Source organism: Gymnodraco acuticeps, unplaced genomic scaffold (genome assembly GCF_902827175.1).
Source record: "Gymnodraco acuticeps unplaced genomic scaffold, fGymAcu1.1, whole genome shotgun sequence".
In the NCBI taxonomy this organism is placed as follows: domain Eukaryota; kingdom Metazoa; phylum Chordata; class Actinopteri; order Perciformes; family Bathydraconidae; genus Gymnodraco; species Gymnodraco acuticeps.
Genome location: NW_022990938.1, coordinates 241,398 through 269,048, shown reverse-complemented (window position 1 = coordinate 269,048; position 27,651 = coordinate 241,398). Strand labels below are relative to the sequence as shown.

Genomic DNA, 27,651 nt, shown 5'->3' with positions numbered 1-27,651 from the left:
TCCTTTGACTCGTTTTAATTGAAGGTTTTAATGAGCTAAAACCTTCTTATCACAGTATGTTAAATTACACATTTACTGTACCCCATCTGAATACCAAACAAAGAGGGGATATATTACAGAGATTCCTTTTTTTATTTCTTTTAATTTGCAGCTTAGAATAAAACTTCCTCTTGCAATAAAATTACACTTTCAAAGACAAAACTAAATGAATGGATGATAGAATGATGTGGGTTTTAGGCACTAAAAGTGGAATTTCAAAAATGTTTAATCTGACTGCAGGTGCAGTTTCAATCCCCTTGTGAACAAAAGGGGTGAACAGAATAAGCTATGAGGATAAGAATGCCTCCATAAGGATACAAATGTCATAATTAGTGTATTTAGCTCCTTGCAGTCTTAAGATAATTGGGTGTATACATCTGTGAACTCTGCCAGCTTTTTCCCTTGCGTTCACCTGCTCTTCTTGAACTAGACGAATCATCTGAATACAAAACTCGCTGAAGCGCAACAGATTGTGAAAGCGGTCTCCCAACAACAGACGCATCTATTCTTGTATGTTTTATAAAGGGATGAGAATGCTAATTTCTCTCATTAAAATGTATTTATGGATAGCATCGGTGCAACTTTGGGAAGTGCGTGATTCTTTTCTCCATTTCCACGAGGGTATTTTTTGTTCCCACATGTAGATCTTGCTCTTGATCTTCAATGCAAGAACAACAAAGTTTAGAAAAATGGCTATTGAGCGCAGCATGTGTTGGTGCACTGGGATGCATTTAGAAAAATATGAGATTCATTCAACTAAAATAGAATCATTTCTTTGGAATAAACACTATTGTTTTTGTTTGGGTTGAATCTTGTGTATAGTGTCAAGAACGTACATGTACCTCAGTCAGTATTAGTCAATAAACTCAGGATAAAGCATAAACACACCAGCACTAAGAACCTGTCGTATGAAAAATAACATGTTGTCAGGGAGAAAATAAGCATCTTCTTCTTCTTTATGAAAAGAGGCTTTTTTTTCCTGACAGCAGAAAGATCAGAGAGCAGTGGAGAGAGCGGTACATCACAGGTGGTTTTTTTGGGGGGGGGACAGATACACAATGTTTCTTTCAGCATTGATTTTCATGTTTTTTTTTGCAGGTGGAGCCAAACAGCATAGCAGCGAGGGATGGACGCATCAAGGAAGGAGACCGTATTCTACAGGTGCGTTTTTGTATTCATCACAATGACCAACTATAGACTCACATCTTATTTTATTTATTTTATTTATTTTATTTATTTTATTTATTTTATTTATTTTATTTATTTTATTTATTTTATTTATTTTATTTATTTATTTATTTATTAATTTTATTTATTTATTTATTTATTTTATTTATTTTATTTATTTTATTTATTTTATTTATTTTATTTATTTTATTTATTTTATTTATTTTATTTATTTTATTTATTTTATTTATTTTATTTATTTTATTTATCTTATTTATTTATTTATTTTATTTATCTTATTTATTTTATTTTATTTTATTTTATTTATTTTATTTTATCCTTCACATTATTTTATCAATCAAGTTATGTGTTATTTGGTACGGGGGGGCTAATATTGTTTTTATTACATTTTTTAGGATATTTGTATATGATTTTTTATTATTATTTGTGAAGCACTTTGTGTTGTCAACAAATAAAGTTTGATTTATTGATTGCTTGATATAAATGTAATTCTTGATATTTTGTACACCACTGGCAGTATGTTGTTATTGATACCAGCTATTTCCTGTGTTTTTTTCTGTGCCACACAAACATGCCTAGGTAGATCCTCCAAGGCAGTCTTTTTAGAGCATAGCTGAGCAGCTGGTGTCTCCAGTCTGGGCCAGCATGTGTATTTTTAATTACCTCGTTATTAAAGCTCTTAGTGGCAGTTACACCAAGCCCTACATCATCTCTAACCCTGCTAGTCTTTCTCTGTCTCACCATGCGAAAACCCCTAGTAGTTCTCTCTAAACATTTACAGATTTCATATGGTACAGAATGCAATTTTCATACGTTGTATCTGTATCCCTTTTACCACAGATACATGGTTGTTTAAGTGCCCAATGTTTTCCCACTGGAAAACAGGATTAACTAAGTGTAAAGCTTTTTATTCGTGACTCCATTAGTGGCAGCAGGTGTGTGTAGCCAAGGTGAACACTCACTCGTTAAGACTTAGCCAGGTGGCTTTGTTAGTAAGGGAGGGAAATATGTAGTGACAAAACCTTTTTCAACAACATTTATATTATACAGTATTATTTAATTTTTTATTATAAAAGTTTGCTTAAAACATGATTCTACCTCTTTCACCTCAGTAAGGAAACATGTCTTAAGAAAGAAAAACAGATTGGTTTATTGGCTACGATTGGGAATGAATATATGCTCCTGTAAATAATTAATGTAATGTTTTCATTGTGAGTGAACTGTATTGCTTAGTATCCAGGATTGAAATAACAAAGATTTTCTTTTGTGGGGGGCAAGTTCAAATAGTGACCGTTTAATTTGTTCACCTTCTGAAATAAAGGTGACACATCATTTGTCACCTGGTAAACAACACATATACCAGCCAAACCAGTAATTACATATCATTTAGACATTTTAGAATATGTTGAATAAAAAACACTAGAGATAACCTTTTACTAGATAATACAGTCTCTGATCTTAGCCCACTTAAAGAAAGTGTATGTTTTGCGCAGCGTAGCCAATGTTAGACTATTAATGCACAAAGAAAAAAGGATCGCGACTGGGATGTCCCCCATTGTTTCCGCATTTTTCATTTCCTTGATGACTTTCGTATACCGCTGACAATGACGAAACTGCTGAGCCGCCCACCCCTTGTGATGCCATTGTTCCCAAGGCCCATTATTTCGAAACCCCAAGAGTTTGAAAAATGTCTCAAAAGCCAACTGCCCGTTACCATGAAAAATACAAATTCAGCTTGATATTAATTGCCCAGATCAAACAACATTCAAGCACCTCACTAAAATATAGTTTAAGGGAATTTGAATGCATGTCCACTCAGTTGGCCCCATCTCAACTTGCTTCCAGTTTGAACAACAGTGTCCTCCATCTTTTCTGTACTCGCTGATTACCTTCTTTCTCTCGCCGTAGTGCTTGTGTGTCTCAGTAGTGTGAATGATTGTGGGGAGCAGGGTCTGCTGTACTGCTGGCCCTATTATCTTCTTCTGACAGCCCCATTACTCTAGTGAGGAAAAGATGAACGGCACCTGTCAGAGACCAGTTAATTGTGTGTCTGGATGTGTGGTGAGAGCACACTCTTATGAGGTTGGACTACGCACTCGCAATTGACTCCTGGGCGTGCAGCCTACCCATGGCTTTCTAGGGATTGCGTGGCGTGGAGGAAGTGATGGGAATGACTAAGAAAGACTGATGGAGAGACCCGAAGAAGAATGACTTAAAAATAGACTAATGAAGGTTAGAAAATGGGCAGGAATGAGAGACAGAAAAAGGTGTCATTGTGTGATTACTCAAGGTGTGTCTTGCAGGAATAGGAACAATGGTTAGTTGTATAACACTCATCATTTCATACATGTCAGTGAAATGGACGATGATGATACAATTACAGGTCCTTTCTCAGGTGTGCGGTTGGGACTCTCTCCAAGTTCACTCCTCTTATCTTGACCATGTATACTTGTCTTTGGTGTACAGATAAATGGCTTTGAAGTGCAAGACAGAGAGAGAGCTGTTACCTTGTTATCAAGTGAAGAAACAAGAAGCATCACACTCTTGGTGACAAGACCAGAACTCCAGGTAAACACTCACACCTAGACAGGCTCCTCTGCCCTATCTTGAATACCCCATGTCATGTCAAAAAGCTTCCTGCTAAGTGCTTTTTGCTTTTCTTCGAACTGTCAGTGTGATTGTCTGGAGTTCCTATACTTCCACACAAAGACAGGATTCTGACAAGATGTTGTGATTTCAGCTCGAGGAGGAGGTTTGGCTGGATGACGAGCAACAGGAGCTTGTGGAGGAGCTGAAGATAGAGATCCTGGAGGAGAGGAGGAAGCAGAAGGAACGTAACTTTGACAGGGGAGATGAGGTGAGAGCGTAAACTTGAGAAGTGCATCAAAACAGGAGACAAAACGTCAAAGAAAAGAGGCAGAAAGATGGCAGGGATAGTGGGAGTAAAGGTAACAGGGTAGGGATGGAGAGACTAATGAAAGAAAAGAGAAAATCCCAAAGGGTTGGGAGGGCACATTATTAGATGCATATAACCTTACATAGAGAATACAAAAATGTTGATATTGGTCGATACTGAAAGCAAAAACCTGCGTTACATTTAATGACTTATACGACTTAATTAATTAATTAAATGTTTTCATTGCCTTCTTTTTAGGGCATGGTTAAAGTATGAAGAAGATTATGGCAATTTCAGATACTGTTGTTGTGATAAGGTGATGCTTAGGCAACGGCAGTGGTTATAAAAATAGCATGGTAACCCTAACCCTTCCTGCAGTTGCACTTAGCATTGTGCATTTATCAGGAGGTGCAGAATTGTCCGATATGGACGTTATTCCGAGAGATAGTTGGTTGACCATTCTCCCAAAGCAAATTATGAACAGCATTAAATATGAGATGCAAGTTAACAGAATTGCCGTTGAGTAGCACTAACTATTGTTATATTTTCATACAACAGAATCTAGCTGAAGAAGACATGACAACAGACACAGCTACATATTCGTCCAACAATCAAGACAGTGGGTTTGGACGCAGTACAGACAGTCCAGAGCACCAACCACTCCTGACTGGACTCGACAGGAGGTCTCCAGCCCATAGCCTGAGAGAGCGATGGCGTGCAGATCATCCACACACAAAACAAGGGACTGTAGTTCAGCAGGAAACCAAGGGTTCAAGGAAAGGGTCCAAAGGAAGCCAGGAAGGAGGAATCAGCAATCACAATAGTGGAGGCGGGATTCTTGGTTTGGAAAATCGCTTCCAGCAACTCCTCGAGCTCAAGTGTCAAATCCGCAATGGAGACGAGTGTGGGGTGTACTCCATTCGACACAGTATAGAGTGTAGCCTCACTGAGCAAGGGGTAGATAGAGACGGTGAAGATGGGGTTGGAGGAGGGAATGGCGTGGAGCAGGAGTTGAGGATGCTTAATGAAGAACTGTGCAGCATTGAGCTTGAGTGCCAGAGCATCATGCAAGCGCATCAACTCCGTCAAAACCAGCTAAATCTCTCTCAACCAGCGTCCGGCTCACCGGGACGGAGCCCGAAGGAGGGACACAAGCGGCACGGCAGGCTGGCCGACATCCACGAACACCCAGAGCGGTCGGACAACGATAGGATCCGAGAGAAAGACAGCTCCAGTGCCTACAACACAGCAGAGAGTGCTCGGTCCACACCCCTAGGTATGGAGAGATCTCCTGATCATTCTCTGCAGAGACACATCAGCTTCACCAACCAGAAAAACCTCAGACTGGCTTCCTCCACACCTTCCCGCCCCATTGTGATCCCAAAGCCACAAGGTACACCAAGTCCTAGCAGACCAGCAGACCCAGGCCTTGTTATCTCCAGCAGTCCGGACCAGAGCAACCCTTCCCGGTCCGAGTCAGACCCTTCCCTACCAGCGGACGATGAGAGGTGTGAAAAGAAAAGAAGGACAAGAGAAACCAGGAGGGGGCTACCCTATGGTTCTTATCAGACAACCCCACATCCAGGCCAGGGAGGATCCAGGCAATTGCAAGTAGGTGTAATCAAGTAGATCATGTGTCAACCTAATGGTGATATGCCTATAGAGTGGTGCAGTGACGAGTCCTAAAACCCGGAAGTGAGTTAGCATTTTACCCCTTCCGGTTCCCTCGTCTCGGAGTCATTGGGATTTCTCCATAGGATTTGGGAAAATAGCTCGAAATAAGGTCTGTGGTTGAGACACATTGAAGAGACGGATCACGTTTTGTTCTAAGACATTAAATCCATCAGCAGTGACTCCACTGGTGATTTTTGAAGAGTTTACGTGTCTGAAAAACGATGGTTGTTAACAAGTGGCTGAATAGGACTACAGAAGTTGTCGAGACCGTTGAACGTCATTACGCCGAACACGTCTCCTAAGTTTGTTTGCCCTGTTCTGCTTGAAGCAAGTTCCTGGCTCTTGCAAACTGTCAAAACAAACGCTTCAACTTGTACAATTTTGAATCTGTATTTTTGAATATCGATCTTAAATTGGCGTGATGTTGAAGTCGTGCAATCGTGCTGTACTCGGCTGTGGTTAGTTTATAGCATAACGTTAGCATTTTGCTTCTGGTGATTACATTTATGGTTCGAAAATGATAAAAGTAGGTTCGACATGTGGAAATTATCCGGCTGAACTTTTTTGTGGAGGCAACCCATGTGTAGCTTACTTCCGGGTAAATACGTCATCCCTGCACCACTCTATTAATGAGGCACCTCTGAAGGTAGTTCTGTGCTAACTATATTCTCTATGTTTCAGAGCTACATGCAGCTGCTACAACAGCACTCTTCCCTGGAGTATTCCCAGAGCCAGCTGAGTCTGCTCAGTGTCTGCCGAGACCCCGTGCACCGGAGCGGACGCCCTGGGGAACCCCGTCTAGAGTGGAAGGTCAAAGTTCGGGCTGACGGCACACGCTACGTGGCGCGGAGGCCTGCTCGTGACCGCATCCTGAGGGAGCGCGCGCTAAGGATAAGAGAGGAGAGGAGCGGAGGCATGACCACGGATGACGACGCCATGAGCGAGATGAAGATGGGCCGCTACTGGAGCAAAGAGGAGAGGAAGCAGCACTTGGCGCGTGCCAGGGAGCAAAGGAAGAGGAGGGAGTTCATGCAGAAGAGCCGCCTCGATTGTCTCAAGGAGGGGCCAGCCAGTGGAGCTGAGGGCAGGAAGGAAATCAATATATTGGAGCTCAGTCACAAAAAGATGCTGAAGAAACGGAACAAAAAGATCCTGGATAACTGGATGACCATCCAGGAGCTGATGAGCCACGGGGCTAGAGTCCCAGAGGACTCCAAAGTACATCACAGCGCATTCCTTTCTGTCACAACTGTCTAGCAGTATGCAGTACTTCATATTTCTAAGTACTAAACACTGTAAGATCCTGCATTTCAGGAACTAATGCTCTATGAAAAAAGGGTCAGTTACATGTAGGGAAGTAAATGTGACTGCTGAGGACTTCTGTAGCATTTCTATGGCAACTTTGTATCTCTTTAAGAATGTTTAAAAGTTCTTTATCTCTATCATTTCAAGACCTCGGCCATTAAAACTTGTCATCGTTTTTACACTGGCTTTTTGGTAATGGACTTGCTTCTGATAGCAGATGATTTTTGTAGCATATTGGTTCAAACTGATAATAGTGCAGAACTAATACAATAACTCAATATACACTACTGTATGTTTTGTCTCTATGTATTGTGTTTCATTGCATATGAAGCGACTTCACTTGCCTCGTTCCAGGTGGCATTTTTTATAATGGGAAAAATATGATATTTTTCACGCTTTGTAAACTCCGTAACTTTTTGTAAACAATTTTTTACACTGAATGTCATTGTACTGTAAACATTTTATTGAAATGTCTTATTTATGTTTGTATCACTTAACCATCATGGTCCACGTTGACACTATTTGATTGTACTGTAGCCTGCATTGTATGCCAGACCAACACAAAGAGAAACTCTGAATTCCCAGAACACACTTCATAAAACCTTTGTTGTGTTAATAATATAAGTTGAGTCAGAGTTGTCGCAAAAATGTATCTCAAAAGCTCATGTTGTTCTTGAGCGGTTTTACCTCACAATAAAACTCTGAAATGGTTGAATACTCGGTTAATTGAATTGGTTTACTTAATTTACCCTCGAGTCAACCTGACCCCTTACTATAAACCATACATGTGTGAATTATGTTTAAAATGTTAAATAGATTCATATTTATATTGTTTACTGTTATCGTTTCTATTTATTGTAAATTATTTGTTATATAAATGTTCCACATTAAGTGACTATCCTTGAAAGGGAAGTCAAGAAAGTGTATCCGATTGCAGCCTTTCATCTCAAACCTGCTGCTTCTCACTGTAACGTTAATTGCAGAGGCCTTGACTTCAGTATGTGTTGATGGTGATATTTGTAATAAAACAATAATGATCAGATGAAGAACATTTCTCTTTTTGAACATATTGATGTCAACATTTAAATCTTTACAATGAAGACTTGAAGAACTCACCAACTATATTTGTTTGCTTTGATTTATAACGTTACTATGTGTTTGAAACTGTGACCATAATCAGCGAGGTAAGAATGTAGTCAAGTCAAATGGGAATGTAATCTTGTAGGAGACAGGATTAAACATTTGGTGCTATAATGTAATCTCCTCTTCAGGATACATTTTAACTCTGAGATTCCCAGAATGATTATTCCCTACTACCAGTTTATCAACTTTTAATTTGACAAAGCTTTTATTTATTAACAAATACCTGTTAGCCTTTTCAGTACCAAGGTCCCTCCAAAAGGAAGGGATATCATTTCTGTTGGAAATACAAACCGTCGGCTGACCAAATCCATATCTGCCATGTCATGTTTCTGAAATCTCTCCTGTTTAGTGTCAAACACATAGAGCTCTAAAGTATCTTGTGATTCACTTTGAATGTTGCACAGCCAGCATGCATTATGCATACTGTAGCCAGCAGGACATGTTTGGATTTCAGAGACTTAACAGTAACACTTGCATGCTGATCCTGCTCTATAAAAAAACGTTTTTTGTGAAAAGTAGGTATTGTCTCCTGCAGAGAGCAACACATTTGATCCTGTTTGCTATTGCTTGTGGTGTCAGGCAATCAGGGTCGTCCCTGGCCAACATGAGGCCCCACGCAAAGTTCTATGATGAGGCTCTCTCTTTCGCGAGCGTCGACGGGAGGGGGAGGGGGTGCTAGTGGAGCCTCGCAGCGGCGAAACCGTGCCGCGCCACACTAATTGCGCCGCATAAGTACATAGGTGCGCCGCATTTTCTGCTCAGTTGAAGCAACCTCCGCAAGATGAGGCCCCCTCCGCAAGGTGAGGCCCCCTCCGCAAGGTGAGGCCCCCTCCGCAAGGTGAGGCCCCCTCCACAAGATGAGGCCACCTCCGCAAGGTGAGGCCCCCTCCACAAGATGAGGCCACCTCCGCAAGGTGAGGCCACCTCCGCAAGGTGAGGCCCCCTCCGCAAGGTGAGGCCCCCTCCGCAAGGTGAGGCCCCCTCCACAAGATGAGGCCACCTCCGCAAGGTGAGGCCACCTCCGCAAGGTGAGGCCCCCTCCGCAAGATGAGGCCCCCTCCGCAAGATGAGGCCCCCTCCGCAAGGTGAGGCCCCCTCCGCAAGGTGAGGCCCCCTCCGCAAGATGAGGCCCCCTCCGCAAGATGAGGCCCCCTCCGCAAGGTGAGGCCCCCTCCGCAAGGTGAGGCCCCCTCCGCAAGATGAGGCCCCCTCCACAAGATGAGGCCACCTCCGCAAGGTGAGGCCCCCTCCGCAAGGTGAGGCCCCCTCCGCAAGATGAGGCCCCCTCCACAAGATGAGGCCCCCTCCGCAAGGTGAGGCCCCCTCCACAAGATGAGGCCCCCTCCGCAAGATGAGGCCCCCTCCGCAAGGTGAGGCCCCCTCCGCAAGATGAGGCCCCCTCCGCAAGGTGAGGCCCCCTCCACAAGATGAGGCCCCCTCCGCAAGGTGAGGCCCACTCCACAAGATGAGGCCCCCTCCACAAGGTGAGACCCCCTCCACAAGATGAGGCCCCCTCCACAAGGTGAGGCCCCCTCCGCAAGGTGAGGCCCCACGCAGTCTGCATGATCGGCCTGTAGGGAGGGACGGCCCTGCAGGCAATGAATACATAAGAAGAGGTTAATAATCTAAGACACATCCTGCAGGGACATCTTGCTTCTTATCAATACTGTGCAATCAGCTAATCTCCCGCAACACTGAATCTACTTGTGAGTGATTATAAAGAAAATGATTTCTAATTGAACACGTGAGAATTAAATGGGAACTGCAAAGATTGCCACACCTGGAAAACTAACCCACCAAGCCTCCTCATCTGCATATTCACTCTCACAGGAAGTCATAAAGGATTTTTTGATGTCTTGTGGCTTGATAGCACACATATTAATTTACCCTGTCGCTACCGTTTACAGTATTCATGTATTCACAGTGGGATGACTGACTGACGCTGTGCGTGTGGGGGGTGGGTTACGGGTGCAGGGACGCTGTGTGCGTCTATGGGGGTGCATGTCCATTTAGTGATAGGAGGCATCAAAGCTAAACTATACTCCCATTTCAAAGCATTAAGGAGATGCCGGTATAGTCTCCTCATCCCCTGTCAATCTGCTGTGTCTGTCCACAGCCCACTGAACTGAAGAATTAATGAGCGACATCACATTGGCATCCCCATCGCCAGGGAATGTATGCATAATATTAAATCAGGTAAGCACTGCACCCACGTTTCTCACAGTTAACCATCTCCCCGTCTAATATCCAACTGGTTATATCTGTGTGACAGAAGTGGCACAAGAACTGAAGAAAAATTCCTAGCAGTCAACCAAGTATTATAAATTATTAATCCCAATGGGCACAGCAAAGATAATTGACTGTTGATGGGTGACGGTGGTATGGCGTTGAGGCCTATGCATTTTCTTACATGTATGAAGCGCAATGGCATGACCAAAATACAAAGCTTAATGGTAAAGCATTGGGGCTTAGGTTCATACATAAAGACATGATATAAATATATTAAAGGGGATTCCAACTCTGGTGAAAATGGAATACCCTTCCTCAAAGTAGTGCTGCCTTTACTTCAATATTTCATTACAATGACGTGAGTGCCAAAAAAACTAGTCTTACCTCTGGAAAGAAATAAAGGCTTTTTGTTAGATACAAAATAACTATCAAATAAATGGCTGGATGGGCGAAGTGACTGAAGTATTAATATCTGAGTAAAGAATAATGCCTCTGGCCAAAGGCATAAGCACACTTGATCGTAATTTTTCGGTACGGGTTAGGAATAGCTTTGGATACAAAAGAATGATGTCTTGCCAAGAGTTCCATGAGTAGATTGATAGCTCTCTCATTATAAAAGTCAGTTAAATATAAAGCTACAGCCAGCAGCCAGTTAGCTTAGCTTAGCATAAAGACTAGAAAAGGTAGCCAATCCGTTTTTAAGAGTGCGCTTAAGACCTTCCTTTTTGATAAAGCTTATAGTTAGGGCTGATTAGATTCAGCCCCTAGTTTTGCTGCTATAGGCTTAGACTGTCGGGGGACACCTTACTTCTTCCTTCTCTCTGTCTGTACCTGTGTACTCTCATGTTCCGAATAACCCAGCTTCCCCCACATTTCTTTTTGGTGCCTATCTACGCTGGGATCCTGAGTCCTGAGTCCTGATCTGAGTCCTGGACTTCGAGTCGTGGCTGAACCTGTCACTGTGGTCCTGCCTGACTTTCATCATACTACTTCCCTGATGGCTCCCACAGGATTGTTGACATCCTCGTGGATTCATCTTCTTATTATAGACACACGCATTTCCAAACATTTGGACTACCTATGCTGTAAAAATGTATTATCTTTTCGATTTACACACGGAATCTATTGCACGTCTGTCCGTCCTGGGAGAGGGATCCCTCCTCTGTTGCTCTCCCTGAGGTTTCTCCCATGTTCCCCTTTAAACTGTGGAGTTTTCCTCTGGAAGTTTTTCCTTGTACGATGTGAGGGTCTAAGGACAGAGGGTGTCGTATTGTCATACTGATATTCTGTACAAACTGTGAAGTCCACTGAGATATTGGGCTATATAAATAAACATTGATTGATTGATTGATTGATAGCCTAAAGGATACAACTTTAGCTAGTACAACCATACCACTAAAGGTCAAAATGTAACACCATATATCTCATTTATATAAAAACAAAAGTTTGTATGAAGTGTGTCTGAAGTTCTATTTTCTTCCTGATGGTAAGCTAAGCTAACTGCCTGCCTCTGTAGCTTTGTATTAACAGATGTGAGACAGTGGTATCAAACGTCTCTCCTATGTCTTGGCAATAGAAGGAACAAGTGTATTTTCTAAAATGTCAAAAGGGTTCTTTAATGAAAGTCACATTCTTGGATCTTTTGAGGATCATTTGAAAAAACTCACCAGAAGAAAACTAGCAACCTGAGAGAAAAAATAGTAGTAAACAGCATGTACAAAATAAAGGGGGTTCAGTCCAGGTAACATCTATTGATTTTGTACCAAGGACTGAAACTACATGACAAAGATATCTGGGATTTTTTTGTTCACTCAGTAATCAGTGTTAGGTTGTTGTTTGATTAAATCTACAGCTACACACAACAGGAGTTCGCCCCAAAACATAAAATACAGAAATATGTGAAATCCATATATCCTGACTTCAACCATTCTTCTCATCTGTCTCATTCAAATTCCAGCAGCTGAGCGGCCTAGTGCTGCAGCATATCCTGCCTCTCTTTAATCTAACGGTGCCTTTGAAGCCGCTGAGACTAGAACAAAGTCAGGTGTTCTTTAAGAGACGCTGGTGTAGACGACGTGATGGAAAGTGGGTGACACGTTGTGTGTGTGTGTTTGGGTGTTGACTGTGTGTGTGTGTCCATTAGCGTGGCAATATTAAATCTCTTGAATATTTAAATAATTTTGGTCATAGATGATATTTATTCTTTAGTTTCTACACCTGTCAAGAGGTGCATTCACACCGCAGTACTTTTCCCACAAAAGTTCATGAGAACTTAGTTCATGAGAACTCTTTAGTTCTCATGAACTAAGTACAGATCGCGTTCACACTGGAAAAAGTCCCTGGGGGAGGATTAGGCAAATTAAGCTGCTGACGTCACTTCTTCTTCTTCTGCTTTGGGTTTACTGGCAGGCCGCAAACCACTTCACGGCGTATACTGCCGCCCAAAGTCCCCGGCCGGAAGTCCCCGGAGTTGGGGACTGGCTTCAGTAGAAGCTGCTGGGACTCCCAGCAGCTTCTACTGAAGCCTTCCGAGTAAATCGCCAGAACGCCGACACCTCCTCATCTCCACCGCTCCCATGTTTTATTGTGTGTTGCCATAAGTTAGTCTCTCTGCGTTTCTGCGCTGGGCTAATGCTAATGCTAATAATGCTAATGCGAGGATAATAAAATGGCGGCTTCACAAAACTTTTTGGGAGTTTTACGGGGCGTGGTTTGCAATCCGCCCAGCCAATCAGACACAGGAACCTTTTTCTCCCACGAAAGTCCCTGCTCTCTAGCAGGGACGGAAAAGGGGGTGAAAAGGTTCTGAACTAATTTGAGTTCCGGCTCTTTTTGGTGTGAACGCAACATTTCGGAACTATATCGGAACTAAAGTGGGAAAAGCACTGCGGTGTGAACGCGCCTAAGCTTTCTGTTTTAGCATGGTGCATAAACAGTTTACAATGAAATCAGTTGTAGATTGACCACTTTCAATTTGTGGTTTACTTTGAACCGTGGGTTATGGATTCCGTACAGAAATTAACAACAGAATGGTTGTCATGTCGAGTGAATCCCGTCAATTTTGAAGGTGGAAATGAAAACCATCCATGGAAAATGTTATTAGCTTATCATCCAGCTAGCAAAAATAATGCAAAAAATGTAGGTTTGCTTGAAACTGTGTCATTAGTTGTCTCTTCAAATTGGTATCTTAACATGTGAAATGATCTTAAATGCGCACTTGATGACTCAATAAATAAAATGAGTAACTTACATACATTCAATACTGTGGGAAATCCCTGCAGGAGCAATTTGGGGCGAAGTGTCTTGACCAGGGACACAACGACATGCTGACTGATCCGAAGATCAGCGCACTTTACCACTGCGCCACAGCCTCCCTTAGTATGTTCAGAAAAGTGAAAATAGACCATAGTATCGTATGTCGAAAAAAGTGAGAACAAGTCATAGTACAGTATGTCGAGAAAAGTCATACTGTAGTAGGTCGAGAAAAGTCATAGTATGTCGAGAAAACGTGAAAAAAGTAATATGTCGAAAAAGTGAGAAAAATTATTGTATAGCATGTCGAAACATTTGGAAAGAAGTTGTAGTATAATCCCAATCAGAATCAGTTTTAACAGAACAAATGTGTACAATCATAAAGGCTAAGACTATTGCAACAAGTGAAAAGTACGTTGAAAAAAGTCATTGTATCTCGAAAAAGTGAAAATACGTCATCCATAGGCTATGGGTTATTTAAGAAAATGTTTAGCTTTTTTCTGTTTTTGAATTTTTTAATCATTTTTGCAGTGGTAGTACATAGGGCATTGATTTTTTCAAAAGGTTTTTGAAGTTCAAATGTTGGAAATTCAACCTGTATTTAACCAATCTTGATGGTCCCTACTAGCTCGGCATCTGCCAGAGCATGACCAGTGAAGTTGGTGAGTGCCAAACAGTGTAAGGCTGTAATTATTTAGTTTATTTGAAAAAAAAGCATGCATGCTCAGCCGATAAGGGGAAATAAAACAATCAGCGTTGTAAACTCTTTACAAACTTAAAAACTAGTGTTAAAAAAACTTGCAGATAAGGATTTCATCAATCAATGTTGTTGCTGTGACAACAACAGCCAAATCTGTCATATATTTTAAATAGGCAGGACAATTAAGAGTTGTGTCTTATTAGGGAATAAATGACTGATTAGGGCAGGGTAATGACTGATCATTTTCCATTCATTAAACCTCTATTCATGGACTCAATTATGCGCTAATGGCTCATTCAGATTCAATCACCTAAATGGGTATTTTTTACTGTCTTTTCCCGATGAAGGACAACTAACTACTCCAGAGCAAACACAGGCATTTCAACACTGTTTGTATTGTCTTTGCTGGTACTAACTAATTTCCTCTTATTGCATTGCTATATTGTCATGATTTCTTTCCAGGATTTACACACAAGGCCTGTGCATTACTCACAAATCAACCTCTTGGAACCTTTCTGCACTTGATATCAATTACACAAACATAGGAAAATGTGTCAAGACTCACTGATAACTGGCTTTAATCATGTTTGGTTAGATAAATAAAAGATTCAGAGGACTAGTCGCAAATGCAGATTTTCCACTTGATATTACAGATGAACAAAGGGGCTGCAAATGTTCCTCGGTGGGCTGGTGGAAGGAGAAAGATGTTGTCTATAAAATGAGAGGAGCCAATGGTTTTCCATGTTCTGAGGCGGTGCATGATTTACAGAATTTTGCACATGATTTTTAATTCGATTTTATTTTTTACCTGAAATATTGTGAGGTTGATGAACCTATTTCAATCTGAATAAAAGCCTTTATTTATTAAAATTCTTACTCCTATTAAAAGCTTCAAGAAGTGAGGGATATAAAAGATACTTCCAATAAAACGTAATTACATTTTTTGCTTTGTCACATTTTTAATTGAATCTTTTATTTAACAAGAAACATCCCATTGAAATAGGATGTGTTTTTATTCTAAGGAGTCCGTGTCATTAAGGGCATCAAGTTAAAAATGCACTAAAATACAAATTGATAGGGACTGATAATGTCACAAAAATTGAGAAAAAGAAACGGCAGATACAAAAAACGATCAATTCAGATTTGTTTGGAACATTTTGCTGTATATTACAAGTAAGATATGTAATTCGAGAATAGTGCGTTGACATAGTTATTTTCGCAGTCTGTCAATAGCGTTTGGTTGCAGCTGGTTTCATAATCCAGCCGATCTGACACCTGGATTATCCTGAGAGACGGAGCCGTTGTGTGTCAGGCTCTCCTGAGTGTTGAGGGCTTTGATTAGCGGTGATGTGCTCCACTATTGATCTGGCTGACTGCTCCTTATCTCTACCCGTTATTACGGCTTTACTGCAGAACGCTGGGTGGCTCAGTGCTCTCGAGTGTTGTGCTGGGAATACAATCTCTGAGCCACGCTGTGAGGATTCAAAGCTATGTTGAGCAGAGCTAAAGACCTGGAGAAATATCAGGTTTTTCCTCAAATCTCCAAAATGTTCTACTAAAAAAAAAGCTATGTTTTGCTGATTTAGTTGAAATACCAAAGACTAGATGTCCATTACTTTTAAAATAATGCCAGCAAACATTACATTTTTTTCCTCAAAGATGATATGCTTGACACCAAGTGATGAATTTTCCACATATTTCTGCTTTTGATTAGCCTCATAATTACCACAGAAAGTACTCATCAGTTTCAATTAATATACACATTTAACATTATGGTGGTAAGTGATGTAATGTTCGGAGAAAAAGTGCAATGCAAAAGATGTTTAACACAATGTTTTACACACATTTCGAGACAGCAGTGCGTCCAGGGGCGGTTCTAGGGGGGCCAGTGCCCCCCTAACACTGACCTCTGACCCCCCTGTGGCCCCCCTAACAATGAAAAGTTTTTTTTTTCTTTTTTTTAAATGTATATGTATATAGAAAAAGTGCAATGCAAAAATCTGGTACTCGATTTGCCAAAAAGTGCAATGCAAAAATCTGGTACTCGATTTGCCAAAAACCGCAGGATTTTGTTGCTGTAATGTGAGATTGTGCAGACACCCTTATGTAAAGTAGAGATGTAACTGTTCATTGCCTTTATTTTTATATAAATATGGTGTTAGTGCAAACATTGCACTATAACTTAAGCTGAAGCTAACAGTAATAACTATAAGATCTATCTGAAATAAATAAGTGTACTGAAACAAATACCAATAACTGTATTGCATTGTTTTCTTATGCGCAATTACTTCATACTGTCTAGTTCTCTTTTTCGTCCTGCATTTATTGTGCCCCCCTCAGAAAATAACTGGCCCCCCAGTGGCCCCCCCAGTCAAATTGGTCTAGAACCGCCACTGAGTGCGTCTTCACTAGCTGTGTTTAATGGATTTGTTTAAAAAAAGAAATGGGAGCTTGGAGGTAGGGAACAAACATTAATGGCTTTGGATAAATACAGCTAGTTCTGAACATTTCATGGCAAAGAGAAACAGGAGAAAATGGTGGTATTGGGCTCAGTACTAGTGTTTTTTTTATACAAATACATCAGAATAGGGTATCAACTTTGAGTTATTATGAAACATTCAATCAGTTTAAGGGTCTTAGCTGCTTGTAATACGCCATGAGTGCTATCATGAGACTCAGCTGTAAGATAGCATTCCACACGGCTAAACTAAGATGGTGCAATTCTTTGAACCTTTTAGGAAAGTCTATTGACCATATGGATCATTGGAAACTGAAGTGTTTTCACCAAGTTACTTCATCCTCCTCAAACAGCTCCCTAACCAAGTGTTATTAGGCCTGATGAAAGCAAATGGATTCCAGTGGCAAGAGGATTTCCACAAGAGCCTCCATGAGATTATTTTAAACAGAGAGGATGTGGGTTTTATTTAGGAAGGGAAGGGGGGGAACAGATGGTGCTCCGTTCCCCTACAGTCCCTGTGAAGCTGTGAAAAAATAAGACAGTAAAGGAGACAAGATTCAGGTCCTGCTTGGAGTAATTGATGTGGCTCTATGAGAAGCTGCATTGTGATTGTGTAGTCACTTCACTGGGACCTGTGGGCCAATCATGCGGAGAACAATGAGGTGAAAGGAGGCTTAAAGATGCACCAGGGTCAATTAACAGAGAAGCAATAAAAGCTGTTTAATCTAAAAAGGAAGTCATACTCTCAGGACACCAAGATATTTTCTTCCCGGACCGCAACATTTGGATTATCTTTTTGTAGTCACCAGCAATTTTGTCTCATTATTGTTTGGATCATTTATTTAGTCATGTAGAGAAAAGGGTAGGGTAGGTGCCTTGGGAGGTTGTGTCTTTAGTATACAAAAAAGCCCTTAGAAATGTCTTCCTTTTATTCAGAACTAAATACAAGCTTTTCATTTTGTGTTGCCTTATTCATTTGTGTCAAAATTAAATAAATGTATCTACCCTTAGTAGTACACACTCCAACAACACAAATATTTGACAATACATACATACTTTGTTGGAAATATTGTTGGATATAGAAAGAACTTCAAATCTCCTCTGTCTTAAACTGTTCCCTGAACAACAGCCAAAACATCAGATATGATCTAAAAGCGATCATCTCTGTGAAGCTTAGGCGTAGTTAAAGGTGGGGTAGGTAATTTTGGAGAAATCAACTTGAGTGCACTAGAATTTGAAAATACATAGCCGGAAGAAATTTGCTACTTCCTTACAGAGCCCCTCCTCCAACACACACGAACACGCACATGACCAATGAGGGCACGAGATAAGTTTGTGCACAGATGGAAGGCTGACAGGCAGGTAGGCCATCCAGTTACTTTAGCCGGGCCGGCTAAAATGATTGGTCGTGCTTTTTACAGTATCACGGCTTCCACTGATGACATTTTTGTATGTATTTTTTGTCAAAGCACTTAAGATATTCATTGCTATATAACATATTAATGTTGAGAATTATTTTCATCTTCGTTCAGCATACTATTATTATTATCATTATCTGGGGAGCATGAATTGCATGGCTATCTTTGGTGTAGCTGAAGGGACATTTCACTCCATGCTTTACCAATATAAACCTTATCATGGCACAAGAGGAAGAGTCATTAGTCATCACAAAGTCAGTACGGTTCATCCTCTGGGAAACACACTTGAATACCCTCAAAATGGATGTCAGTAAGTCTCAGAAACTCTGTCAAACTGAAAGTGAGCATCCAGTGCTTAGATCTTTATAGTTGGATTAGGATCAGAACTTCCTATAGATATTTTGTTATTTCTTAAATGATCCATCCTTTCTTTGACAACATGTGTTATATAATACAAGATTGCTGTATGTTCTCTAACTCTATCTGAGTGTATGTGGTGTAGTTAGTCAATAAGGTTTTAAACAACATCAATTCTAACAAAATACAGTACACTTATAGACGTTTGCAGAAAAGGGAAGGCGGGGTTTTGAAGGAGCAATTCAAGATTTATCTAAGCGAGAAAAGTAAGTTGATGTGAAAAAAAAGAAAACACTTTTTGAGGAACATCAATAAAAACAGCTTTAGAGCAAAGCAGCTTATTTGACAGCATGACAAAGAAGTGTATGCTTTGCAATCGATTACACTAATTAACTGTTTCACACAGCAGAGCTCTGTAAATATCAGCCCAACAACCAATCGATAAAGACAAACCATCTTACATTCCGTGTGTTGCATTGCTCTGACTTCACAAACGTACATATGCTGCACGCTCTGATCGATCGAGGCACTATCACGAGAGAATTTGTCACGTAAGTCATCAGCATCGGACTGCATCGACAGATTTCAATAATTGCCAGAGCGGCCCTCTCATGATCTGATGGAGTAATAGTCTCATAAGTAATTGCCATTTGCCAAAGTGAAGCTGAAGAAGTGTCTGGATAAAGCACTGTGTAGAACACTGTGTTTAAATGTGTATATCTAAAAGGAAGATAACATTTCTGAAAGGGAAAAATCACTATAAAACTTCCCCAGTCGGTTGCAAACATTAAGATCATTATTTTCCATGTTTGTTTGTTTTTTGGAAATAGGAGAATGGAGCATTTTCTTATTAAATATGAGAAAATGTACCAAAGTAAAAACCTAAGCATCAGACACTCAGGGTTAACAACTATCTCTGTGGGACTAATACAGGTATTCTGATTCTGATATCTGGTCAACAGAGGCTGCTCCGCTGCGGTGTGAACAGGAAAACCCGGTGCTTTTCAAGCTCCAGCTCCGAACCGGCCCTGAAACACCGTTGGTGTGAATGAGGTAATAGTGGAGGATTTAGTAGATAATACGGCGACGAATACTTCAGTGGGCGGAGACCAAAACAAAGCTCAAAGAAGACATTTAGCCAGATACACGACTCAGAATGAATGTTAATGATGCTCCATGTCTTCTGGGTGTTTAAATACAAAACTGTTCGCTAACTTATCAATGACAATATATCATAATGTAATTTTCTTTGTATTGTAACATGATTGTGCAGAGAGAGAAAGGTGGTGACGCAGCAGAGTCCAGCTATCAGTTTCATTTTACCCAAATTGAAATAAATTAAGACCCCGGCCACACGAGGACGAAAACGGCTAAACGCATAGGATTAACGCAAACGCAATCGCAAACAAGCTTCCGTCCACACGCAATAGTTATCCGGATAGTGTCTGCCCACACGAGACCGCTCCGTTTAGCTCCAACCGCTGGAGAAGCTGCAGTACATATGTAGGAGCCTGTACGTGGCGCTGTAACTTCCTCCACAAAAGCAGCGAAGAAGCATGGTTGCCCTTCTGTTTATTCTCCGCGGTGGGGGCCGAGGGAACCGGGCAGAGTTTTTCGCCAGTCAACGTGTATTAAAGTTTAAACCTTCCGACAAAATTATAAAAGTGCCGGTCAAAGGTCTTCTTTGTTATTTATTGAGCTTTAAAACAAATGAATAACGACTCTATATAATATAATAATAAAAATACACGGAGCCTCTCTTTTTCCTCCCTCTCTTCGGACAGCGCCAGTGTCTGTTTCATGCAGCAGCTGATCCAGTAATGAGTGACCCGGCCGACAGTAAAAATAAACATATTTATAACTAGTTTAGGTAGTTTGAGAGGTGTCTCCGTCCTGTCAGATTAGACTTCACTCGCGTTTATGTTCATATCGAGAAAAAGATAAATAATCTGAATTCAGTGTGCAGTTTACTTTGACGCGGGAGTGAGCAGCAGAGGTGGGGAGAGGCGGGGCTATTGCGCAATCATTATCAGAAAATGATCGCTGAAGCTGCAGTACATATTAGTGATGTGTCGGTCGCGAACCTGCCGGCTCAAAGAGCCGGCTCTTTTAAGTGAACGACGGGAGCCGGCTCGCGCCCGCGAACGAGCCGGTTTTTTTATTTTTTTTGCGGAGGGATCTAGATCGGCATGAAGGCACATTATGCAATGTGCACATTATCCCGCTTATTACATGGTCACATTCTCAACAAATTAACGATATGACTCCCAATATTAATTTAAATGCTTTTATGGATTTAGAAAATGATTTTATTGATTTAAAAAATAGTTGTATTTATTTAAATTGACATGCATCCGCTAAGAAAAATAGTCCGTTGTTACTGTTTGAACTAACGTAGCAACGGCATGAACTGCTTCGATAGTGTTTTTGAGGAGCTTTTTGATTACAGATTTGAAAACATTTGGCCACAGCAAATCATTTATATTAAACATGTAATTTTTACTTTTGAATACTTCAGTACAAAGGATGTGTTGAATAATTTAAGTGATATAGGCCTATGTGTACACATATACATCATTCATTAGTCAAAACAGGGCTACATTTGATTTAATTAAAAGGTATAATATGTGGTAAACTGAAGAGCCGTTTGGGAGCTGAAAGAGCCGGCTCTTCTTGGTGAGCCGAGCCAAATGATCCGGCTCACCAAGAAGAGCCGGAATTCCCATCACTAGTACATATCCACAAAAGCAGCGAGTAAGATCCCCCCCGGATGTGTAAGTCTGCTGTAGATGTTGCACAAAGAACTGTAGCATGGTCAGTAGCGTCCGGAGCACGATAGCAACTCTGCGATCCGCCATTGTTGTTGTTGTTGGTGGCGAAATACATCAGCAATGGCGCGGGGTACGCGGAGGTGAGCAGCAGAGGTGGGGAGAGGCGGGGCTATTGCGCAATCATTATCAGAAAATGATCGTATAGGGCGCACACACGGAGCTGTTTGACCCCCCAGAGCGTTGCGTATGCCGTTCTATCCACCTTGGGACCCGTTATCGTTTCCTCAGTTGTTTAGTGCCGTATGCGGTCGTCCTCGTGTGGCCGAATGGTCTATATGACACTAAACAGTAACGCAAACGGCCGTTTTTGTCCTCGTGTGGCTGCAGCCTAAAGCACAAAACTAAGTCCCATTAGCCAGGCTGCTAACAGCTAACTGGTTCAGGAACAAGGAACAAACTTCTACATTGCAATTGTAACTCCTCCGTTTCCTTTTTCTCCCTTGTTGAAGAGATAAGCTCCAGGTGTGTTGCTCTCCACTCCTTCTGTTCATTGGGAATGGGTGGAGCCACCTGGCCTCTGATTACCCAACCCCAGCTAGGATATTTCCATATTTGTGCTTCCCCAAAGGACACGAATAATAATAATAATCAACCAACCAACTCAAATCCAGCACCAGACACTTTTTTACGCTGCTATGGACAATCTTGCACTAATGTACATTCCCGAAGATATTGAAGTCACTGTTATTTAGTATATATTGACTTTTGTGTTTTTTATCTTAATGTATAATACATATACATGTATAAATGTGTCTGTTGATTGTGTATATAGGATATACATATGTTATACATATTTTTATTTTTATATTCGGGATTGTGGGAAACGGTATTTCGATCTCTCTGACTGTACACACAAACTGAAAGATTGACAATAAAGTTGAGGTGCCATTTCCATGTATAGCAGTCAAGCTAGGAAGCAACATGTCATAATCAGCGGAGATGATGGCCAGAACTATAAACATTAAGGCCAGATTGTAAAACAGAGAATTGTATTTGAACTGTCTCTATAAAATAGTGACGTCTACAAAGAGCCCGGTATAAGACCACTACAGCAGATACAGTAACACTACTAGAGGATGAATGTTCTTTTACATCAGTGCACAGTCCCATCCCTTCTCCTCTGCTTACTGTATGTTCATGTTTTTTCCTTTCTCCCCAGCTGGTTGCCTCTCCTAACATGTTGGCCTCCCTGCAGGGCTCTTTATAATCATGTAATCCATCCATTCACTAGATGGAACCTCCTCAAATCCCCCTTATATTTACCCACATGTTCTCCTCAGGGCGTCGAGGCCAACTAATAAGCAGCGAGCCACAGTGAAGCTAATGCTACAAATCCTCCAATCCCTCATCACTGATAGAGGAAAAGACCTTAGGAAAGCCGTGGGGGAGAGAGATAGACATGGCTATTAACACTGGACCTCCTCGACCGTGTGTGTACATCGAAACACATGTACACACACACACACACACACACACACACACACACACACACACACACACACACACACACACACACACACACACACACATACATAAGGGCCCCCATAGACATGCCCATACGTCTAAATTGTGTGTCAACACACAATCTAAATGCAAATGGTTAATCGTCTCTTCTGTGGCCCACAGCCTCCCAGGATTGGACGAACACCCCCAGCAGACATTCGTTCCGTTATTAGGTTAGCGAGGAAGCGATCACAGGTACGATTAAATAATTAAACCTGCATTTTTTAAACCTTCTATTGCCTCGAAAATGGCCAAGGGACTCTTTTGCTGGATGTTTGTGTTTGCCCCGGCTCCAACAAGGGATGCTGTTTTGCAAGTAGCATTATTTTATTAAAGCATATGTAAGGGATACAGTACAGTGAGCGGGTCATTATTGCAAAATGAACCTTGACGGATGATAAAGGAGACGGCTTAATAAAAAAACCCTGACCCAAAATGTTGATATTTTGTTTTTATAATTAAAAATACATTGTATGACCTCCTTCAGAGTATGAATATGAACTGCTTCTATAGAAGGAATCTGTTTTACATCAGAGATCTTCAATACAGAAACCTCAGAACGCATTGTAGACCAGAATTGAGCATTCAATAACAGCGGTGCAGACTGCATGTTCTTAGCCTACGCCTCTTGCGTAGGCTAAGAAGTAAAAAGCTAACATTAGCTAACGACTATAACAGAATCACGGTTTCTGTGCATGACCACGCTAAGCTAAAGGCGGCTAATGTTCGGCCTGGTGACATTGAGGGTGTTTCTCAATCTCGAGTAAAGCTGCTCCAGAGCCACTTTTTCAAGCATACTACGTCATCGAGTGCCGCCGAAGGACTGTTCCAATGTCCAGCATACTTGGAATTCTACCGAGCCCGGCGTACTTCGTTTGGAGAAATGTCGAGGCTGCACATGTGTAGACCATGGTGTAGACTCCGCGGTCTTAAAATCCCCACAATGCTTTGCGCACGGACCAATTTCCCCAAATCTGTGGTGGAAAATGTAAGGCGGGGCCTCTCATATGACGCACACTTGCTCGCCTGTTCCACTCTTTGTTTTCCGAATGCCAGGAAGTATTCTTGCCTTTCTTCTGAAGCAAGTGACTCGGAACATGTGCTACCAAGCAAGCGTACTCGAGATTGAGAAACACCCTTAGTCTTCTCATTTAGTCTTTTGTTAGCAACCCATTTTCTAATGACACATAGAAGCTTCAGACATTCACTAGTGGGGTATTTACTGACATATTTTATATTTTATACCGAACAAAACACACCTTATTTCAGGTATTGTTGTGCACCGCCAAATGTGTTAATCAGTCATGTTTCATGTTTATTTTGTATTGTTTTTCACTTCCTGTTTTGTTTTCGTCACGTCTCACTTCAGTTCTATTTCGTATATGGCTTCGCCCTCTAAGGCTATTGCTATTGGGTAATCCCCCTGCACCCCCGCGCAGCAGTGAAACACTTGTAGTCCACGCCCACCCGCAAGGAGGGCCCCACCCTCGGGCTACCTTCCGGTATAAATAGGAAGGCAATCTGCTCCCTCTTTTCTTCAGCAAACCAGCACAGTTACTGAAGCACAGCAATTGAGAATCATCAGGACAACTGCGTCCGTGATTGTCCCTCATGTGGCTCTGTGTTCATAATGAATTATGACCAGCAGAGATAAAAAGCAGTATGCGAATCCTGCCTGGGGTCAGAGCACGCATACGCGGCTCTAAACCAGCAGGTAGCATACACACACTGCGCTCCCCTCCCCTCGGGCGACAGGAAGCGGAGAGCGGACGCTCTTGCTGCTGTGGCCGAGGAGGACGATTGGCCCGTCCAGGCTTACGAGCCCGTGGACGGGGCCTCGTGTCCCTGGGGCCGAGTGCCGGGCAGGAGTCCGAGGAAAAAGGCAACTCCTGCCCCGCCTCCCTCCACAGTTCACCGTTCGGTTCTCCCCTCCCTCCTCTCCCCCGGACGGGGGAGACAGAGTCGGAGCAGGGTGCCAGCTTGGCGGCCGAACATGCTTTCCCCCTCTCCGTCACCACAGCGCGGCGGCGAATAACATCGCGCGGCTCTCCAACTCGGTGGGGACACTGGTAGAGCGGTCCACCACCGAGGCAGAGGAAATCAGCAAGGCGGCCAGCACGGCAATCATTCTGTGCGCGTCCGTCGCTGTCTCCCAGGTGAGGATTTCCGCGTGGGTGACACAGATCCAGCGGGCGTCTGTTACGGAGACGGCCAGAAAAGTGCTACTGGACGCTCCAATCAGCTCGGACGGGCTGCTCGGACCCCAGTTCCACGCCATGGTGGAGTCCATGAAGACGGCCGCGGAACAGGCGGACGGCATTCGCCAGCATGTACAGCTTTTTCAAATCCCGAAAAAGACTGGGGCAATGAGACATCCTCGATCTGTCAGTATTCCACATGCTGACGATCAAACAGGTGCTTGAATGTGTTCACCAGGACGACTGGTTCACTTCCACCTGAAGGATGCATACTTCCACGTACCCATCATCCCGAAACACAGGAAATTCCTGCGGTTTCTCATTTCAGGGAATATCAGACCAGACAATCGTCTGCCGTTCGGATATTTCCTGGCTCCTCCCATTTTTGTGTAGAGAAGGCTGGAGCCGCTACACAGAGGAGGGATGAGAGTGTGGTTTCCTCTGGACGACCTGCTATTTGCTGGCTCGCTCCAGGGAGGAAGTCGCTTTACAGACGGTACATCTCGTATCGCATCTGTCAAAGCCTGGGTTTCATAATAAATTGAAAGAAGAGCTGTCCTCTTCCCTCTCAGACAAACGTTTATCTGGAGTGGAATTAAACTCAGCCAGCAGAGCGCGGCTCTCGCGGCAGCGAGTGGAGAAACTGACAGCTCTCCTCCGGCATGTCACAACCCACACAGCCCTCTCCGTGACGCAGCTGCTCGGCGTTGGCGTCAGCTGGTCACGTGGTGATCCCCTTGGGTCTCTTCCAACAGGGGGACACTCCAGAGGTGGTTCATTCGCTGCAGAAGCCTGCTGTTTTTAACCTATTGGTTTATAAACTGCAGAGCTCGCGGCATTCCTCTGTCCCAGATATGCCTCCTACACACGGTCATAATAAATCCACGAGCACCGTTATAACGCCTCGTGTGGACAGCATACACACACCTCTCATCCTCTGGGCGTGTACGTGCCTCATGATGAGAGATGGAGTGAAATGCAGCTTGTGGAAACTCCCTCGCAGCCCTTTTGCCTCACGGGCAGCGGCGGCGATGGCGTGGCACGTCACCATGACGACCATTACGGCACATCACAGAGAAGCCTCTCCCCCCAGCAGTTCCATGGGATACAAGAAACACTCCCGTTATCCCAGGAACAGTGTCTTGCGCGGTTTACTTCCGCTATTTTTCTAAATCTCGGAAAATAATGGGGGAGTCGCCCCGTTGCTGTACAATCAAACATGTGTTGATTTGCACAGACAACAGGCCACGGCTATGGAAGCAGCCTACCTCAATCGCCAGGGAGGAGTACGATCTGCGCAGCTTCTGAACGCAGCCCGGCTGCTGTTCTGGGCGCGCGCACACGTTGCTCTCCATCAGAGCAATGTATATTCCCGGCGAATTTAACCGAGGGGCTCGCAGAACGCAGCAGCCGTTGTATGCGAGGAGTATGGAGACTCAGACCGGTGTCACGCACACTGGCGCCTCAGTAGGATTTGGCTTTGGTGTTACGCGCACTAAAGCAAAGCCCCATTTGAACCTGATCAGGTTCCCCTTAACTGTATTCAGCCAAAGTAGTACTGCTTTTGGCTCTATCAGAGAAAAGGGTGAGTGATTTGTCTGCTCTCTCTGTGGCTCCGTCATGTCTCCGGATCCAAGGAGATGGCAGTTCAGCTGTTTTACGCCCTAACCCGGCTTCATGCCTATGGTCATCACAACTCTTTTAGGTCAAGAGTGATCACCCTGGCTGGCTTATTCCCCCCTCCTTACAGGTCGGAGGAAGAAGCCACGTCTCATCTCCTCTGTCCTCTGCGCACGCTGTCCTGCTATGTGGCGCGCACGGCGGCCTGGCGCCGTTCTCAGCGCCTGTTTGTGCACTATAGAGAGCGCTCGATCGGGCAACCTCTGTCTGCACAACGGCTGTCACACTGGCTGTGTGAGGCTGTGTCACAGGCATATGTCTCCTCTGGGGTGGAGCCCCCGGAGAACATCAATGCGCACTCCACCAGCGGAATTTCCTCCTCCACGGCTTTGCACGGAGGAATATCAGTGGAAGATATTTGCACTGCTGCATCTTGGTCTTCCCCCTGTGCATTTATTCATTTTTATTTGAGGGATGTCTCCCTTTCCTCTCTGACACACCCTGTACTGGGTGTCCTGTCGGAGTGAGTGATGTCAGGGAGCCAGCTGTGCGCTCTCCTGCCTGTCTGACACGCAGAGAGCTGCTGTTCCCCCTCTATGATCGCTGGGCAAGGTGGGACCTTCGTCTCTACTTTCTCACAGCGGCCGGTATGTATTGTTCCCAGCCTTCACCCCGTCGGGAAGATAGGCATGTTTTGCTATGTTCCAGGGACGGTGGTGCGCCATTACGCATGGCACAACAGGCAGGTGTGTCTGTGCTTCTAGTGCCAGGCGGACCCAGTGGGGCGCAGACTACATCATGCTTCGCCCTTAACCCAATAGCGATAGCCTTAGAGGGCGA

At 43.0% G+C, this 27,651-nt stretch overlaps 1 protein-coding gene across 2 annotated transcripts in view; it reads left to right on the top strand.

Moving 5' to 3' along the window:
• Positions 1-8,139, top strand: part of pdzrn4 (PDZ domain containing ring finger 4) — a 37,244-nt gene extending 29,105 nt beyond the window's left edge. For both annotated transcript variants that reach the window (XM_034234288.1, XM_034234289.1), the window contains exons 5-9: positions 1,138-1,200; positions 3,694-3,795; positions 3,968-4,084; positions 4,682-5,734; positions 6,479-8,139. In XM_034234288.1, coding sequence (XP_034090179.1) covers positions 1,138-1,200; positions 3,694-3,795; positions 3,968-4,084; positions 4,682-5,734; positions 6,479-7,054 — 1,911 coding nt within the window. In that variant the 3' untranslated portion in view covers positions 7,055-8,139. The remainder of the gene's footprint in view (positions 1-1,137; positions 1,201-3,693; positions 3,796-3,967; positions 4,085-4,681; positions 5,735-6,478) is intronic.
• Positions 8,140-27,651: the final 19,512 nt, after the last annotated feature.